The sequence below is a fragment of the Euwallacea similis genome, chromosome 33, assembly GCF_039881205.1.
Source record: "Euwallacea similis isolate ESF13 chromosome 33, ESF131.1, whole genome shotgun sequence".
NCBI lineage: Eukaryota > Metazoa > Arthropoda > Insecta > Coleoptera > Curculionidae > Euwallacea > Euwallacea similis.
In genome coordinates, this window is record NC_089641.1 from 1255434 (window position 1) to 1276636 (window position 21203).

General features: G+C 36.9%; 1 protein-coding gene across 2 annotated transcripts in view; it reads left to right on the top strand.

The window, feature by feature from the left end:
- ap (apterous) overlaps positions 1-17611 on the top strand; it is a 79093-nt gene extending 61482 nt beyond the window's left edge. For both annotated transcript variants that reach the window (XM_066404128.1, XM_066404129.1), the window contains exons 5-8: positions 4265-4515; positions 4574-4762; positions 8598-8812; positions 17372-17611. In XM_066404128.1, coding sequence (XP_066260225.1) covers positions 4265-4515; positions 4574-4762; positions 8598-8812; positions 17372-17596 — 880 coding nt within the window. In that variant the 3' untranslated portion in view covers positions 17597-17611. The remainder of the gene's footprint in view (positions 1-4264; positions 4516-4573; positions 4763-8597; positions 8813-17371) is intronic.
- Positions 17612-21203: the final 3592 nt, after the last annotated feature.

A 21203-nucleotide genomic window follows, 5' to 3' on the forward strand; every position in this document is an offset into this window, starting at 1 on the left:
GATGCAAGTAGAATACGACCGATGGTCGGTAAATAACAATTATTCAAGTTGATGCGGTGGCCGGTTTTTGTGCTAAAGCGGCGCCTAGGAAATGCCAATTGAGACCCATTAAACTTGCGGTAATTGCTCTTGTAGAGGAAATTAGCGATAGGTGGTAAACTCGATCGCCGCCATCGGTAAATGGCAGACACGCGAAATTTTCAAAGCGTTAACCACTCGCTGACTAGTGAGCTTTTTTTATGGTTTGACTGGCTCCTTGGCTTGAATCGAGAACATTATTTTTAATGAGTAAAACCTGCGGTTAGCAAGACAAAACGGAAATCCTTGGATCAGCTCTCAAATCGTCGAAACCAGCAAGGCATTTGGCACTCGTGCTTCTTCTTCGTCTCGTGCACATTTACTCATCGCTTGTCATTATTGTAACCTCAGACTCATCTAAAACCTAAATCTAAAAAAGGAACTTTATCGGTTAATTAAAATTAATGAATCAAAATCCTGCTGGGGCTCTCGAGATGCGCACAAAAAAATCGTTTAATGATGGAAAGGCATATCTCGTCCGTACAACTTATTACTCACATTTTTGCAATAGTAATTAGTGCAGGTTTACTCGGTATTTATTGGCAAAAATCTGCGATAGTTAGTGAAATATTTTACTTGGAACAAGTGGATGAAATTGGATTCCTTCTAATTATTTCGCATAGACATGAGTACTCGACTTGCATGCACAGTATCCATTAACGAACTAGACCATGTGGCCAATGAGGTAAGAATTAAATGTTATGACAAATTTTTACCTAAAGAACATTGAGAAATTTGTTATTTTAAATAATATTTCCACTGAATTCTTACAGAATTGGAGAACATTTTTCAAAACACACGCCAACATACGAATCTCATTAAATCTGATCAGAAGAAATTCTATACATCAAGTACTATAATAATTGCAAGTCCTAAAAAATCTAACGGTAAGGGTGCAGGCTGTTATTGTCTTGTCACTTATAATTGTCCTTTAAATTCTTTAACATCAAAACCCTTTTTGGTATGGTAGAATTCTCTAGATCAGCTTAAAAGGACCAACTCCTAAAGAGTCGATCGTCATAAAGAGATCAAGATCTCCCTATGGTCGATCTTCTGCTGCTTCATGTTACTCTGGTTCTCTCTTGAACTTCTGCACTGAGCTACTTTTCAAACTTTTTGACTTGCATTGATAATCCCTATCTACGTGTCCAGCCTACGTCTTACTGATCCTCGACATATCTTTTTTAAGATCTTCCTCATGTACTTTTGTTTTTCTCTTCTCTTATTTTGTATGTGTCTACAATATTTCGTCAATTCTCTGATTGTTTATGATTTCTTTTATTCCTTGCTCCTGCATGACTTCGAGCCCTCTCGTACAACTTGGTACTAAGACGGCGATGGTCTCAACTTCAGAAGAATTTTGATTAAGCTAAAGTAATCCTACTCTTTACGGGGATGTATGGAGAGTGACTTGCACACCGTTCTGGCATCAATCCTTTAAAGTCGGTTACATCAATACCGTCTCTTCTGCTTCTCTGAGCAATTTGAATAGAAATAGGTGATCAGTTCACAAGGAGACAAATGATCTCTCAAGAAATTCTAGACGCAATCTTTTTTTTATTTTCAGGTCATTTGAAATTGTTTCAATCATCCTTTCAAAGCTCTAACTATATTAACACAAATTTTCCTGAAGTACCGTTAATGAACTTCTAGGAGAGAACATAAGTTGTTCTTTCATAGTTAATCTTGATGGTTTGCTGGATCACTTTCGGATTGATTTTATTGGTCCAAAACAAAATATAAATTTGCAATGATCATGAATTGATGGAATGTACCAGCATGCAATGATGTTGATAATGGTTGGACGCTTTTGCAGGAGCTTTTAAATGGGAAGGTCAATATCCTCCTTGGTTTATCACTGATCTGGTTCGAAAGATAAGGAGGAAATATCGTCTCCACAATTTGATAGTTAAAACTGCAGTCAATAAATTTGAGCAAATTAAATTTAATGCCCTAAGATGTGAGATACAAGCTAATAATTGTAGAGCTAATAAAATTGAAGAGGAGTGGCGCACCAAGGGAGATGATCTGTAATATTGTTAAACTTGAAAATGAATATGGTGTTGCTAAAGCTGAAGCACATATTTCAGCTGTATGTTTGAGGTAAGCAGATTAAACAAGAGGTCAATTTTTTGAACAGTGGTAGCTTTGTTTTCCCCTAATATCCGATGAGGATATTCGCACCAGTATAAAAGCCTTAAAACCTAAAAGACGGGCATTCCGTTATATATCTATAGAGGTATGCAGTATCTATCAGTAGTATAGTGTTTTCATTAAAACATATATCTATTTAACCTGGCCCGAAAGTGTAGTTGTTTTCCTAATGGGTTTAAAGAGAACACGGTTACACCAATTTTTAAGAACGGCAGAAGAGAAAATGTTAAAGGTAATTACAGGTCTATCAATTTACTGAATGCTAAGTAAGGTTTTCAAGGAAATTATTATATATACACATGTACAAATTTGTATTTACACTCGTATATGGAGAAATCTCAATATATCAGTATGGTTTTTTACTTCGTAAACCAACAGCCTCAAGCCTATATGTTTTCTCTGAATATGTAGCAAATGTATTGCTAAATAAGCAACAGCTAAATGTGAGTTATTGTATTCATTCCGCAAAAGCCTTTAATGAAGTGAAGCAGGGATTTTAGAGAGGATGGAGGTAGAGACGAGGATAGAGGCGAGGTTCTCCGGCGGATCATTATGGTTCATAAATTTGTACTTGAAGAATAGAGGCCAAAGGATTAAGGTAGTTTCCTCTCTTTTTCGGTGCTGCATTGGCACATTTGGTGTACACTAGGGTAGTATTCTCGGTCCTCTATTTCCTTCACTTTTATTGATGATATACCGGAGTGCTCGAAAAGCTCCTCGGGATTGATGTTAATATATGATTTTAGAGTGTTTGGAAAGGTTCAAAAAAGATTTTCTCGCTATTTATATGTCGAAAAAAACATTTATCCATTTAAAGTTTCATATTTTCATTCAAACTCCATGCTCAAAAGCTTCGTCATGTATACATTAAGTGCTTGGAGGAAATCCCCGGCTGTTCTATTTACTTACAATATAGTCAATAATCTGAAAGATTCCGACTGTGATCTTATAAATAGTAAGCATGTCGAAGTGCCAAAGATTAGTTTAAGAATATTTTCTTTTGATCTATTTTCTATGGACAGGAGGTCCCTATCCATACTGCTTTTAATTAATGACTGCTATTTGTAATAACTTTGCCTCTAAAAAGCTTAGTGATTTAAGATGTATTTTGTCGATGCAACAGTCCACACCAGTGTTAGATTTATATTTTTCAAAACTAGTTCCTTTACATACATTTATATTTTAATTACCTCTGAATGTTTGCAAATCGTAGCATTAATAAACAGTAAATAAATAAAACCTTCGTCTATGCCAATTTGAAAGATTTCGACGTAATTTTCGTCTCTGGGATCAGTTGAAGCTCAACGCTTCAGAGTTGGTTTGACTCAGAAATGTGAGCACCTGCACCACATTATACATTTTCAAGAACTACAGACGTTTTGCGAAGAAGTTGCAAAGAATTAATTCTGGTAAATCTGCTTTTGCGACACAAGACTCATCATGAGTTGAAAATTGCTCCTCTCGGCATCTTAAAAACGATCTCATCCATTCATCTCTATTTCTTGTATAATAATTACTATGCATTAAATTACTAATAAAATCAGTGTATGTTATCGTCGATGACAAAGCACGAAGACTCGAAAAGTGAATGGTCTGGTGCGTGCACGTAACTTATTTCGGACGTCCGCGTATCCATCTTCATGGGAGGCATTGAGCTTCAAACAGGTGTCAGACGTTGGTCTATCTTGCACCCGATCTAGAAAAGCGGCAACTCATTATTATAAATGTTCCATTGTTCTCATTTCGATATCTACATGTGATATCCACTTATCTAGCCGGGCATTTAGGTCGAATTTAGTAGCGAGGCATAATCGCTCGAGCTTTTGAAATCTTCATTATTCTTATGAAATATTTTTATTGCTCAGGAAGAGCACCGTTATTTCCTCCACTATGACGGGGTAAATTAATGCAAAAACCCGCGGGATTTATTGCTGGGACCTTGAGAAATCTCGAGATGTTATCTAACTAACTTTCTTTACACCCAGATGAACAAGTTATTGCACTGGCTTAACCGGAATACCTCTTGTTTCAGGCTGTTCGGAATGAAGAGGTGCGCAAGGTGCCATGCCACCATATTGGCCTCAGAGCTCGTCATGAGGGCTAGAGATCTCGTCTTTCACGTCCATTGCTTTTCGTGCGAAGTCTGCAACTCACCACTCACCAAAGGCGACCACTTCGGAATGAGGGGCTGCTCGGTGCTTTGTAGACTGCACTTTGAGATGCCACCGGACCTACCCCCCACGGGGATGTTCCCCATGCACAATTACTCTTCCAAAACTGATGGTAAGCTTAGGGCTAAAGCGAGCCACCAGGCGTATTATAGGTATGAGAAATATTTTAGTATATATGCCCCCATTTCCGAGTCCGGAGTTTCACCCCTCGCTGCCGCCCCAAATACCTCCACCCCCAATTGAACCACCAGTGGGGAAAGCCCCGTTTTTTAATGGGCAAACTGGGGCACCTCCGAGGCAAAAGGGCCGGCCCAGAAAGAGAAAGCCCAAGGATCTGGAAGGGATGACTGCTAATTTAGGTGAGTGTTTAATTTGTTTTCTGGCTTTTTTATTTGTTAAAATAGCAAAATGCGGGATAACGCAGGAGTTGCGAAACATGTTATTTTTCTAAATTTGAGAAAACCAAACAATAACATTGAAATAAACATTCAGTAAAAATAGAAAGCGCATAGATTCCCATTTTCAAGTAACAACAACTATATCTAGGGAGGAAACAAAATTGGAAATTTACTAGATCTTAAAACGTTTTTCTGAGAGCATTTGCTGATACGCTTGTGGCTTCTAGAATTGCTTATTGAGTGCTATAAGTTTTCTGCAACATAAAAATTTATGTGAAATAGAAGGAGGAAGGTGCTGAATGCATTTTAAAATAGACAATTATTTATTACAATTATTTAAATAAATAATTTTGGAAAATTGATAGATATCATGGAATAGTGTAGATACGTCATGGAACTATTTTATGTGAATTTTTTCAAATTACAAAGAAAGAAAAGTGATGTAAAGGTTTAAAATAATTTTTTTAAATTATCATATAGGCATGGCAAGACCAGGGGCGAATTGGCAGGAATGGCAATTGCTGAGTCGTAAAATATTAAAAACTATCAGCACTATAACCAGTGCCGGGCATATAAATTTGCTTTGCGCCGAGGCATATCTGCTCCTGGATCCGTTCCTGTTTCAGATTGATTCAAAATAAACAGTGACGCAGTCGAGCTTAATTTAAAGAATAAGAGAAAGTACACATAACCTTTTCAAGAAAGTATAGCTATCCAAGTATAGTCCCTCATCAATGAGCTCCATATTGAATAATGCTTCAACTATTGTGTATAAAAACTGAAATTTCAGATTTTATGATGAAGAAAGTCTTCTCTCGAATGATCTGATCTGATCTAATCAGCTAATGCGATTAATATATGAAAATGATTCTATGCGATTCTAATTAATGAAGAAGCATGCTCTATTTTGTTGTTGTATTAACTATCTCGCTTGCAACAACATATCTACACTGACAGAAATCAATAATTTCATCTGTTAACAAATTGTCAATAATTAATAAATCGACACCAGATAATTAGATTTAATAACAATAATTATGAAAATTGCATAAAAACCTACACGTTCCTTCATTTAATAACACCTTAGGGACATTTTACAGCTAGACTAGTACATTCTTGCCACGAGTAAAATATGTATTAGCCATGTAATTGGTAAGGTGTAAAAACTAGGTTTTTCTTAAACAAATCCAATATTCAAAAGTGACACTCGGCTCGAATGAAAACCGCATAATATGCATGTAATTGTATAACTTAAAACGGTATCAATATGCATGATAATGTGTATACATAAATACATTTTTTCCGTGTAGTGCCTTTCAGTAGCCTGATTACTACATGGCATTTAAGTAATAATTTCCACCTATTTAAACTTGTTATAGACTTTATTAGCTTTAGCGTGATTTAAATTGAAGATCATTACTTCGGAACTTATACCTGACACAACTCTCCATTAATCCATCATGAAAGCTGAATCAATCAGGCAGAAACCACCCACTATTCCCTCGACAACGGAATCTTTCACCGGCCGCAAAACTCAAATAAATCTTTCCTCCTAAGCCAACTGGTTAATAACCCATAATCAGCTTGCGGTTTCTGACCTTTTTGCTCTCTTCTTGTTTGTCTAATGTGTTAAGATTATTGGTGGTTTCCAAGGAAGGCCGCAGGTACTTAACAGTCCCTAATAACGTCTTCTGTGTGCCGATCTTTTTGGTTTTTTTCTGGTCATGAAAACAGAGTGCTGAATTTTCCAAAGACGTTGAAATTAAAATGAAGAAGTATTACTTCTGATCCACTAAGTGTGATTCCTAATGAGGTGTTTACAATAATTTTACCAATCAACAACTAACGCTTTCAAACAGGAAACTGACTTTTATGGCAGAAGTTGAGACGGAAAGTAGGCATTCAGGAGGTTTTTGGCTCATTTTCACTACCTCTTAGGTTTCTATTAAAACCAATAAATTCTGTTTTTGCATGAACCATCTGGTCCAGCAAATAAATGATAAATTAGTACTGCAAGAGTTCTAGGAAGTCAAAGTGCTAGGTTACCTGTTTTCGATTTGTTATTTTTCTTGTGGTAACTCCTTAGATAGGTAAGACTTCAACTATAGGACTTTCTTCTTCAGGACTTTTAACCGTCCTTCCAACTAGTTCTGTTTCTTGTTTCTTCTCTTATTCGTCTAGGTTAAGAAGTGTTCAATTCTCTATTGCCGCAACCTCTTATCTATCCTTTCTTTGGTGACCATACCAATTTCTACTAACGTCACTTCTTGTAAATCTTCAGGCACATCTGCAATTGAGTAAAAATGAATTTCAACGTAATTAATTTTCTTCCTTTCAACTTCTTGTGTGATGCTGAAAGCAGTTTTTGTTGTTAGGAAACTCCATTCTCTCCAAGACACAAGCCTCCCCACCCTCGCTATGATCATGTTGATCCTTGCAAATATTTTTGTCATTAATTTAATAAGTTTTTACCACTCATTGATTGAATCCATTTACAAAGGTGCCATATATGTATAGATAAATCGAAGATTTCAAAAATTCTGAAAATACGGAAATTCTCGAACCCAGGCGCGTGGTTTTTACGTACATTTTCAGACGAAAAAATAGCGGCGCTATTTACTATAAATATCAGAGTGTGTTATATCTAGATAACACACAAGAATTAAAATTCTTAGACAAAATCATAACATTTCGTTTAATTTCCCACAAAATCGTTTCCAAGCATTTTTAATAAGCTCTAAGCTTGATTTAAAGCTGCTTATAGCAAAATTACAGCAATTTAATTCTATTTGGTTTCGAACAATGGCCTCCAACAAAATAAATCACAACAAATTGATTTAATAGACACCTTCATCCACCATGGGAAGGCATAAACAAGTCATCAACATCCTTTTCGTTTCCTTCTGAGGTGAATTTACGAGCAAGATGCTGCTGTTATTAAGGCAATTCCAAATTTTGCCACTCAATTTATTCGAATACAACCTGGGAATATATTGGCAGTACCGTTGGCAAAATATTGTGGGAACCAGTTCAGTGTAAGTCCTATAATAGGGAATTATGCTAATGATCGTGTGATTAATTGAGCTCAATTTATGTAGAAATATTATTTGAATTGCTCCAATAAAATTATACAACATTTGAAAAACAACAATAAAAGCTGGTATTTATTTACTTGTAGATGCGATGTAATCAATACAGCTTTACGGCCCTTCATAAACCAGTTCTCATATGTTTCAAGCAAATTAGCCCTAAAAAAGCTTTATGTCCTTTTGTAGGGCCCTTTTGTACGCTAAACCCTCATCCTCTTTATTACCCTTAAGCCTGGGTTTAGCTATATGTTCGGTCATATCCTTATTATCACACAAGCTCTATTGTTATTTTTTTATTTCAAGTTGACCTTCAAACTTCTTTACTACTTTGCGGGTTTTATTATGGTCAGAGAGAATTTATGAGTTTAGAAGTGTGAATTGGGATGAGGAATTCCGGCACCCCACTGGGCAAATATTTGTATAACTTTTCCCATATAGATTGCCTTCAAAGTCTATTATCCACTCTCCTAATCACGGACGGTAATCTGTGTGCTTAAAGGGCTTTCCCAAGGGACGCGTGTCAGGTATTTCGCATCAAACCTCACAACAAAAGTTTATTCATCCTGTAACCGAAACCGGCAACCACAGTCGATTACGATTGTTATCAAAACACGGGTGAAAGATCGCTTTATATTCGAGCCGTATGTTTTCAAAACATGTGGGTACGTGGGATTTGGTTAAACTTAAGGGCTGATCCCTTGTTTCAGACTTAAATCAGGAGTACTTGGACATTCCATTCGGGCGATCTCCAGGAACGCCAGGCATGCATGGGTCAAACCAGCGAACGAAGAGGATGAGAACTTCGTTTAAGCATCATCAGTTAAGGACCATGAAGTCGTATTTTGCTATCAACCACAATCCTGATGCCAAGGATTTGAAGCAACTCTCTCAGAAGACTGGATTACCGAAACGAGTCTTACAGGTAAGAGTTCGTTGATATCGAGATTCATTTACATGTGGGAAATTATACACTTAAGTGTTGTTGTTGTTGATGATGATGATGATGATGATGATGATAATGATGCAATTTCATGTTTTAATCATGTTCCTCACGTCTGAAATAGTGCGTACCAGTTTAATGTAATTTTAAGAAACTTCCTTCCTCACAATTATTGGATCGGGGACTAACCTGAACTAATCTCTCTTCAATTTGCTCAGTCTTTTATTTCATCACCTCCATAGACGCCTCTCTTTAACATAATAATTATATGGACAATATCTTCGGGAAATTGAATGTACTGTAGTTCATTTAAAACATACTGGTGGCACATAACACGGTAGCAAAAAATCTTCTTATAGAGGACTTTAAGGTTCTCCGAAAGTTTTTATGAAATCTCATGTATCGTGTACGAGTCAGAGATTTGGGTTATTTAATAATATCCACAGAAAAAACTCACTTTCCACCGGACCGATTATCCTTAGTGCGTTTTCATCTTTTTGTCTGTTTCTGTTCTGAAGTTGATCATTTTATCATTTCATAACCTGTTTTTCTTCCGTTCTGTAGTCAACGGTTTGTTTCTCAAATTGGCCAGATTCAACGGTCCTCAGATTAAATCTTGGCAAACTCGAGTTCGAGCGCCAAGCTGCGCACCGTGGACAGCCGACTTTAAAGCCACAACCCAATTATGGGGCTCCACGAGTTCTCTTAGAAGCTATGTCGCATTTAAATTTGTCATAAGAAATTTTATTGATAACAGCGGCAGTTGCAAGTTTGCCAGCCGAAAAAAACTAATTTACGGCCTTGTCTCCGCCTCGACAAGTAAGCCTTATTTCCTTAACCAATTACGATTCCTGTCGCTCTCTGGATAAATCGAGCTTATCGTCCGGCAAAGTTATTCGTCTTCACTTTGAAGTTTTAAGTATGATTAATTTGCGGACGTTTAAAGAGGAGTTTCTGAATGGACTGTGGGCATCTTGAACGTATTACCAGCTGTAAATCAAGCCGATAAGCCCCCAGATCAATCATTATTTATTTACCGTAATTAATCATTTATTACCGGCGGCTCGCGACTCGCGTAATTGTCTCGTATTTGCATTTCATGCCTTCAGGAATCGCTTAGGCTCCTACTGGGTAAATTACCGAAATGGCGCATTAAATACACATATGCATTATTTATATGGTTCAAGAGAATGGAGGTTTTAATATAATTTTCCAGTTGTTGAATATTATTTACCTGTGCGTTTAAGGTACACTTATCACTTTCAAGCTGCTGTCTATAGCCTCTTGATTCATGGTTCACTCTGAACTGAACCGATCTACCGAAAATGATAATTTAAAATAATTTACATTAGTTAGCGAGCTATTTTTTTAAATTACTGCCTTAACATCCTTTATATGCTTTAGATGTGATGCCCAGTTAAATCCGAAAATTACATTCTTGATATACATGGTTTTTTAACCAACGGGGCGGCGTATTAAGCCTCAATTACATCAGATTAATTTTAGATAACTTTTGATAAATCGTTCAGATCGCAGATAAGGCGCTCATTTTCATGTTTATTTAAGCAGTAGTCGCCATGGTATTTTTTGATGGCCCCTTAAGGCAATTATCCAACGTATGTTGTAATCCCTATGTATAGGTGCGATTTTTCCAGGGCATCAAAAGGTTCCACGGTGCGTCACTAATTGGTGCTTCTTTTTCAAATTGGCCGACAAATTTAGCTCGCAGATACGCAACCAGAACAGATCTGACGTTTATTACAAAAACATGCTCTCGGAGAGATAGATGGAGGTAAAAAACAACCCCTCGGAAATAATATATCAGGCTGGATGCGCGCGAGCGCTACATTTATCCAGACAAACGCGGCATTTATCAAGAGCTATCGCTATTTCCAGAACGCTAATCTGTGCCGCCGCAACTTTGATTAATTGCCTCGGACAAGTATTAGGGCTTTACAAAGCCGAACGTGCTCAAAAAGTGAGTAATTTGTTGGTTTTTCTTATGCAGCATGCAATCGGCTCAAAGAAATCCAAATAAGCGTTCAAACCCGTTAACCAATGTGGATAAACGATTAAATGATAAAGCGTATCGATTGAGCACGAATGTCACAGTTTTAGATTTCGAATTGAGACTTCCTCAAAACTAGAATTTTGCCTAGTTTTGTACGTTTTAGGGTTGTTTTTATTTGGTTTATTTGGTAGGGGTTGCATGACTGGATTTTCATATGTCCAAGCAGCAGCCCTGTATTTTGATAGTCTTCCCTCTGTCTCCAAGTCCAGGAATCTTTCCTAATTTATACATAAGAAATTGTTCTATGCAATCAATAAGAAAACTATCAATAAGCTCTGCGTATGGTGAAATGCTAACTTATATGGAAGTTTCAGCATCAAAAGTTTAGGACCTACGTCATAATTTCTTAACTTCGTCTTGTTTTGGTTTTTTTGTTCTTCTCCTGGTTATTTTTGGCTCGTCGGTTTCCCACGAACATAGCTCGACAGAAATCAGTCTGAATCAGAAGTTTCAAATATACCTTTTTTGCAAACCACAACCTAGACCAAGTTTTCACATTAGTCATTATACTTAACTACAGCCCCAAATTATCAATAAGTAGCTCTAATTCCACAGTCGAAAGTATGGTGTTAAGCTGCAGGTGAGTTCGGTCCTCGACTCTTTAGTCTACATATCGTCGACATTAAAAAAGATTGAGGCTTAGTGTTGTTACTTAGATACATGTGAATATTTCGTCATCGATATTGTTTAAAACGCGTGGGAAATTTCACTGAATTTATTAAAGCTGATTCCATTAAGTTGGCTTTGAGATAAAGGGCTCAAAAGCCTTGAAGAACCATTTTCTGTTGTTCTGAGGATGCAACTTTACTTTCTCATCAGAGGACCCTTTATAGATTAAAATCTCTGTCTCTGAGACATTCTCGATTAAAAATGAATTGTTCTCCAAATTATTTTGCATTCCGTTACATTATATTACTACGTTCAGTTGCATGGATTCAACGGCATTCATCAATAAAGTGGTGTAATGAGAACTCGTGTGGAGCCATCGTAACCATGCCATCCTTTTAGAGGTTGATGATATTGATTATCTCCTTCCCTCTCTTTTTTTGAATGATGCTTCTAGTACCCAATTTTAAAGTCGATTCTTCGGTACATACCATCAGTAAAATAATCTTTCCATGTATCCTAAATTTCAATTAAAGGCCCATATCGATCCATAATCGACCGGAGGCCTCCAAGTTCCAACCCAAACACCCATAAACCGTCGATCCAATATCGTAAAGCAACGAAATCAATTTTTGTGTCCGCGGGAAGACCATTTGGCGCAATCAGAAAGCCGAAATATCGTAAATCGCAATGGTAATCGATTCGGTCTGTTTCGCCCCAGTTAATGGCATGTTTATTTTAAATAAAGTGTTGCCTTTCGTGTGTGGCAAGGATTTACCATGATGATCTTCACTCCCATTCATAAACAAACATGATCAAATGTTTGCAACGATGAGCGCGAGATTGCGGTTTATGTAACACGAACTCTTCTGCTCGGTGTGCCTGGACTTCTATAGGCGGCTAGATCTCGTGATACATGCGAATTCCATGTAGAATTCATAATTTTATATCTTAATTTTTGCTTGATTTAACGTGCCAATGATATACCTAACAATTCGAAGGAAGAAATCTTTGCAGCTGCTTGAAAGTGCTAAATATGAAGACATTAATCTAGGAACTTCAACTAAAAGGTAAATAAAAGTTAAAGTGTGGTTCGTGACAATCACTCAACCCATAGTAATTTCTCATCGGATACAGACTCTGGGCAATTAACGGAAATAGAACGGGCACAAGTTACAAATGAGTCTTGTAGCGGCCAGATCAAAAAGGCTTCTTCACCAGGTCTTTGGACGATATTTCATTTAGAAATTTTTTCTGAGTTAGCACTAAAGCCCAAAACAGGCACAATTTCAGTTTCAGCAGATTATTTATCCACTTACTGCAATAATGAAAGTCAGAATTTAACGTTTGAGATAAAGACAAAACCTCCACGTTCCCTTTACGTGAGGGATAACGGCAACGTCCTATTTTAGTAGATTAGAGCGGAAGCGATTTTGTAATTTTTCTTCTCGGATTTTTCTAGAAACGCGAATTTATTAATATCCTCATAGCAACGTTTTGTTGAGAAACTAATTTCTGAATTTTGCCACAATTTATAGGAAAATGTGCATATCATATAGTTTCCGAGATTCTTACGGTGAAGCTCGAATTTGGACCACTTTGTCCGAAGCGAGCTTTTCACATATCAGAGGGAATTTTAAGAAATACATCAACAAAATATGGCAGTCATCAAATGAACTGAGACCTCAGGAATGACATATTAAAACCTTAAAATATCGTCCTAAAGAGCATATAAAAAATATAATAAAAATTCTTTAATGTCAAAACTGCAAAAATAGGTCGTAAAAATGGCAACTACCCGTGAATCATTAGTGCCGAACAATCGGTCAGTGGTAAGAGGACATTGCCATTATGATTTTCACGTAAAGCAAGTTCAAAGAATGATGACCAAATATCATGAGCATGTCTTGGTCCATTTTCAAAATGACACTGCGTTTAATTTATTCCTACTTTTCTGCAGCTTCTTCATCTGTGACAACAGAAATAAATAGATTGTGAAAATTAAATTTCCACCGCCAAACCAGTTCAAAGAATGTCCAATAAATATCTTGAACCTGTTTCATTTCAGTTTCCCTTGAGCTATTGCTTTAAAATTAAGTCTCATTTCACTGGATTTTTTCTCTATTTTTGGTTGATGCAATCAATGCGAAATACATGCAAATTAATCTCCTAAATTGACGAAATCAAGCTTGAAATATGTTAAAGTAATAAAAATTCTGTTTATGCGTTTCTAACCTACCGGATGTCGAAAATTTGCCAAGAATCACAAAAAACAAGCGAAATTCTACTAATTATGCCAAGTTTATCAAAATTAATGAACTTGTCAAATTTTGAAAAAACCCATTTTCAAAAACATCCAAATCCTGATCTTGGACGTTGCAATCCCACGTTAATAATTATTCTGAGAACCCTTTTGCAGTGAGAAAAGCCCTATTTTGGTTAGACGACATTGCCAAGTTTTCAGTAAAATCCTTGTCATTTTTTAAAAACGTGAAAAACTGATTTTGAAAATGCCAAATCTGCGTTTGTCGTTTGTTTCGAGAGGTTCTTCATCGGGGGAAACACCTGCGTCCGTTTTAAGAGGTCATTGCCAAATTTTCATTAAAGCCCTTAGTCTCTCGAAAACAGCAAAAAAACTACCTTCAAAATTGCCATGGTACATTTTGCATTTTAAGTCATGTGCAGTAAATGTTTCCCGCTCTTGCAACAAGTATCACTTTCTGCATTTATAACTATTTAAATCTTATTCTTGAGTCATATGCCATAATTACTTCCATGGTCGTAATCGGTGAGTTATGCATTTTTGACATTCATAACTCACGTGCTCATAGAACTTGGCCTATAGATGTAAATTGCTCCCAATCTATTTTCGGACGTCGTTCCGCCCACTTCGCTTTAAAGAATATTGAAAATCAATCGATGTGCTGTCATAGTCGATAAATTTATGGCACGGTGAGACTTTAAATCACGACCGTCGATATGCCGAGGGCTATTCGGGCCGTGCCGTCTCTAACGAGTTTTAAAACAAACGTATACGCTAAAAGAAAAGAAGACAAAGACTGAAATAAACAATCGCAAACCAGTAAGAGATTTTAATGGTCCCAGTTTTTTGGGCCTTGGGCCTCGGAATAAAACTTTTCGATCGATGCGGATGACTAAATCTCTTACTGGTGCTCTCTCGACTGGAGAGATTAGTAGTCATTTCAATCGGTAGTTGCTTGAGCGCTCTTCAGGCAATTTTAGCATTGATTAATTTACTAACGAGGGTGAGGGGTGATACCAAACCACTGGCGTATCCCAGCGTTTCAAGATCCAGAAATTTCTTATTGATACATTTAAATAGTTGAGAAGGTGGCTCAAAACTTTCGAGAATTCGACTCACAACTCTTGCAAAGACCCCAAATTTTATTTGGTTATCCAGTATTATCCGTCTCTTGAGCACGTTTTCGTTAAATTCAGGGTTTAATGTTTTCAAGCTTCCACAAATGAGCAAAGCATGCCTTATCGACAAATCGCGCCGAGTTTTTGTTACGCGATTTCTTGTGGAAATACGGATCAAAAATATCTCATGGTCCTCAGCAGTGCTACCTGTAAGGCGACTTGACTAGAATTTAGCCATGATAGTTCATGGTACGCCAGATGAATATTGCAATGAATTTTGAGGAAATTTTCAGAATCTGCACTTTTGAAAATATAATTATTTGACGAGGGTTTCTTGCTATTTTACAAAAATGCATCAGATGGCGCATCGTAGAAAAAACTCGTTCTTCTTATAGGGAAGTAATACAATGGCCTCAAACTCAAAACAGCACCATCTTTTTGTATTTCTCGTCTGACTTCGGAGTTTCTGCTTTCGCAGAAGCCGATTCGTCCCCTACCGAACAAAGACGTAAAAATCCCAAAACAAAAACGTCAACTTTAACAAGAATTTAACGACCATAGGAACAATAACATTCTGACTCCTCTCCGATTCTCACGTTCGACGGGTTCGATCTTTTGCAAATTGTCGCTAAACAAAAACCATTGAATTCAATGGGCATCGGCCAATGGTAGGATACCGACCACTCTACTTTTTTACCATCAACCGCGGCCATACAAAAGCGGCCTAACAAATGATAATGGGTCTTCGGACATTCTTGCACATTCGACTCGCGGCCGGTTCTCGCAAGACGATTATCGGCACATTCGGTTTATTGTTATTAATAGTGGCGTCCTTATTCGGAGCAAAACAGGACGTTTTAGTCACCTGATTAGCAAAGAGACACTGCTCATGTTAGTTTAATTAACTGCTCTGACGACCGATTTGCTGAATAATGAGAGAGAGTGCGAGAAGCAGATTCTTACGTCACGGATTTCTCACTTAGGACCAAATAGCCATTCCTTTTTTCACGCATTCACATCTTTTACTTTTTTGGTCTAAATTGGCGTAGTAAGACAGCAAGTAACATAATAGAATAACTTTCTTACTTATCTTCCAAAAAAGTAAGTTTTTCAGCTAAGTAAAATCCAGAGACGTATCGACAAGATTAGGAAACGTTCTTTATTTATTTTTTTAATTTCTAAATGCGAAGAATTTGAATATATTTTCTGGTTGAAAAGCATGTGAGACACTATTGCTTCTGCATATTACACAGTAATTTGAGTTTTCAAGTGCAGCATGAATTGGTTTTTGGGTTCATTAAATTCCAGAAGCGTAACAGAAAATATTTCAAAAATAAAGCTACACAAGAGAAGCCTTTCAATCATCAAAAGAATTATTTTCTATGAAACAAGAGCTAAATAAAATATTATGTTTTACTTTATATGTAAAGGAATGTGGAAAAAATGGGATTTTTGACTAATACAGAGTCCTGTGACAATTCCCAATCGACAGAATATTTAAGTAGTCACTCTTAAGTGTCACTCTTAACTCTCAACTCGAACTCCCCTCAAATAGGGAGTTGGTTACTATTCCAAACTGACTATAGAATGATATTTTTTACTAATACGAACTAATTAGAGAGGAAATACTCAACACGATTCTCAAGTTGTGATTTCATCATTAACCCAAAATAGTCCTAAAATGTGTGTTTAAGTGACGTTAAAATTACATATCTCTCTTGATATCTCTCTGACAGTTTGACGGCGTAGTTTTATACGTCAATTTTACGTTATTTATGTAGAATTTGAATAACATAAATTTTGCCTAAAAATGACATCAACATCACGTGTGCTTTCCAACATTGCAGCGTCCACACACAGTTTTCGACATCGATTTGCCATCATTCATCTGAAATTTTTTACTTGTAATTCGAAGTTCTGAATTGGTTTCGGAGAAATCACAGATTTCTTAAGGCATGTCATATGACAATCCCGCAAGAGAAACGTGTACGAAAATATCGACAAAACTCCCCATTATAGAGATATCTGAGCGCAGCAGACATAAAAGTAAAACAGAATTTTCTTCTTTGGCCCCCTTTTCAAAGTCGAGATAAAAGAAAAATGGCGTCTAAGGACTGGCGGCGTCGCCCTACGTCATCAAAAAGATTCTCCCGTTTCGTTTTGCGAGATCCTTCGGGATTTCAAGGGTTTACGTCGTTGGCTCGAGTAATTGGAGCCGCCGACCGGGGGGGAACGACGTTCAGATTTATTTCCCTTCCGGGTGGCAACAGGGGAGGCATCGGATCCCCTGCCGGGGGAGCGTAAAATGTCGAACGAATGGTTTATTGAAAAAGGAGAAGTTTCCCTAACGCTTCGGGATAAGCACGAAAAACCCGGAGGTCTCAAGTAGTACAACATGAACTTTCAACTCGTGCTTTTCTTCAAAAGAAACATGAAATTTTAACCTACAGAACAACTTCATATTTTGTTCTTTTTTGTTTCAGGTATGGTTCCAAAACGCTCGAGCAAAATGGCGGAGAATGATGCTGAAACAGGAGGGCAAATCTGGTGAGAAATGTTCAGGTTCAGAAAGTATGAGCGACATGGACATGTACGGTGGTCCCGGTGGTCCGGCCTCAATGGGCAGCAGCATAGGAATGGCCCCTCACAGCCCTCAATTCATGATGCCCGGAGGGGGAGGAAGTCCCTCGAGCTTAGATTGTTCCTGAGATATGTTAAAGCGCTGGTTTAAGTTCGTCGACTTCTTCAATAAAATGTTTGCCCAAGTAAAGTGATTCAGTACCAATACACACTAAAAAATGTATCATTATGAAGACTCTCTCTTTCCAATTATAAGCGTACCTTGTAAGTAGTTATTATAAAGCTGGAATAGGTGTTAGTTAAATTATTTATAACGATCGTTCCTAATAGGTAACTAACTAAATGATCAGTTGATTTACATAATAAAATACTCTTTTTTATTAAAAAAGTGTCTTCCTTCTATGATAATAGAGAGTAATAACACTTTAAATTATTGCCTACAATTAGGTGGCTTAAGTCTTCCTAGAATATGGCCAAATTTTTGTACTTTATTGTTGAATTCACACCTCGCGTGAATGGCTTTTCCTCCTCAATATTTCGAGGTTTTATACTCATAAAAGTGGAATAATTGCTGTTGGTTCAGAAAGGCTGGCTGAGATATATCTTAAACGTTAATAATTGCAGATATGATGTATAGGTAATCGGACATGTAAAATGACATTATTCCACTTTTTTTAGTTGTAAATTTTTGTGGATATACGATTTAATTTATACATAATAAAGTTAAGTGCTACCTCTAAAATAAATTGTAAAAATGGTAGCATATTCCTAATATAAATGAAATTATCACATTAGATTTGTGTTTTTCTTCGCTGCTCCAAATATTCAGAGGCGCCTACAAGAGTCAATAACAACAATTGTTTGGGTATTTTACTTATCATTAAAAATTTAAATTTTTTAATAGAAAAACCACGATTTACACAGAAGATGCATCGTTACTGAACAGAAATTTGAAGAAAATATTAACTCTGAATCCTATACAGTGCCACAAAAATTGTTTTAAAAAGAAATAAAATGAAAGAAACTTGAGGGAAACACATTTTACTAATTATAATAATTATAATATAAATATATAACTCCGTGAAACAGAACTTTTTAGGAATATTCCAAGCCATATACGCCACTGATTCTGTAAGATATGAAAACTAGGAAAATCCCTTTTCTCTTCTTCCTTCAAATAGATGGCTTTCATTACAAAAAAAAATCAGGCATAGTGCTGCTCAGTTTGCAACAAAAAAAAAACAGTAAAAAAGATGCTCTCTTGAAATAGAAATTTTCAATGTGAAAAATCGGACGCGTGGCACTTCCTTAACTCGAAAACTACTAAGAACAGGAATTTCGTTTGAGTGTTTATCCACGTGTATACAGTTTCCAGGATAAGTAGATCTAGCACTTAGTTTTTTAGATTACCTTTATAGCAAACTCCCATACAAACTCTCTTCTATTACAGAATAGAATCTCAAAATTCAAATGGCTCATTACTGAAAAATTAAAAACAAAAATTCGTGCATAGATGAAGGATGAAGAAAACTCTCACCAATACGTTTCTGATTTTTTGTTGCTAAATTTTGAAATTTAAATTTTTGACAGAAGAATCTTTACGCTTCACGAGGTGCTTTCAGACTCTGAAGCCATATCAAAGGATAATTTTGTACTAGCTGAGAAGTATCTTTGTGAATACATCGGAGAAAAGTGGAGAGATTTCACACTAATTAAAAAAGGCGAATAAATTTTACACCGAATCCGCATCAGTCGTATATCCTGTCATAATTGGGAAGTGGGTAATTCGAGTTCAGTGATGCCTTCCTCTCCCTAAATCATTGAGATGAAATATTAATGAGTCGCTCACTCGCCCCAATTAACTCCATGGATCGAGTTTTCCTGCACGCATGTGTGACAACGCCGTTCCACCGCATTAGGGATGCTGGCTGGATTCTGGAGTATGCGATGGGGATGATAAATTGCCGGTAAAAACATGTTTTAAAGCGAGAATTCCAGGAATACAAAATCCGTCGATCATCCAGATGATGTCAGATGTGATACCGCCAATCCGACGAATTTAATGCAGCTTTAACCAACCTCGTTACGTTGCTATTGTCCCAACTGCCGGTAGGCCACAATAAAATTGTTTATCACGTTAAAGGCGTTAAAAAGCCACAATAGGCGTAACGCATTGCGGCTGAATCACACCCGAATGTGAAGCCGGCTTTATTGTAGCCAGGGAGATAAATCTCAATTACAGACAATTCCGAACAGTGGCGCCTCACCTTAAAAAAACTTTTCTCAAGTCCCCACTTATACAGAACAACTCATTGGAATAATTTCATTTCACATGACGAGCCGCTCATGGAACAAACAATGAGGACATTCTCACGAGTCATGAACAAGAGGTGCCTGATTGAGACGTCAAAGTGTGGTGGCAATAATAAATTACGTGTTACTAACCCTTAGGCTCTTTAAAGCCTTTAGAGCGCCGCCTCTTGGTGTGCTTTACCAAAGTTTGTCGCAGCTTTTAAATTAACCCAATTTAACTGTGCACACAACCACCTCTAATAATAAACATTTTAAGGCCTAATTAAGTGAAACCCATAACCTGCCTCATAGGCATTTAATTGGACAAACTATTGAGAAAAATAGAAAATTGGTTTCAGTAGCGTTGGAGGAGCGACAGAGATGTTTATAGAGGATGGAAACTGAGCTGTGGCTTAAATTAATAGTTTATTTTCATTAGATCTTGTTGCAGTCATGGTCAGTGGGGAAACGAGCTTCGCTTAAACAATAAGCTCACTGGCTTCCTTTAAAGGGTTGTCTATCATCGGAAGGCGGTGATGTTATCTCTGACAAAACCATGTCTAAACGCCGTAATGCGAATCAAATAGACAAGCCAGCAGGCCGACCAGTGCCCAAGATTATTGTAAAGATATGGATCTGGATTTTCATACTAAACGGGGAGTAAATTGAGGTGTTTTGTTTGTTCGTTTTTATATAAAGCTCTAATGCAATTATGATTTTTATGGAATTACATTATGCAGACTGCTTCCTAAATGGCGGAACTTTAAAGGGATATTCGTTGGGTCAAAACAAGGAAAAAGGCCCTGTATACATATGTATGTCTGAAATCGCTTGATATCCGAAATACAGTGTCAGTATTAGAAAAAATGTTTTGTAAATATGTTCTATACGTTTGAAGCCAATTGTACGTTTTTCCTTTATTCTGTTAAAAATCACTCGTACTATGGTTTAACCAGTTTTCAGCAACAATCGCTGCTTTTTCAAGCATTCCTGTCTAAAATAGCGTTTTTAAAATCGATTCTACTCCATAATTGTCCATGAAGTGAATTCTTCCTATCCAGGGGCTGGACCATCATTTACCTTAAAAAACAAATTAGAAAGGTGCTCAATCAAAGGGAGAAAATCGATTATAAACTTTCCTTTTTCATCGAAATTATCTTAACGGCGAGGTTATCAGGAGATTTAAAAACTGGGTCTCAGATCCCGACATTTCTATATAAAGCCAAAAAGCTAACTCTGCCTTTGTTCCATCGCCTTTAAGGAAATTATTTCCCTGGTAAAATTCTCTAGACTTTGATTTTCAGCACTTAACTAATCCTTCAAAGAACTTATTCCTATCTCCCTCTTCTAGTGAGCGAATAGAACACTAAACATCTCAAATCCAAAGTGACACATGCCACCATTGTTGAACGCTGCATTACACCCCGCTAATTGGGAGGGTTT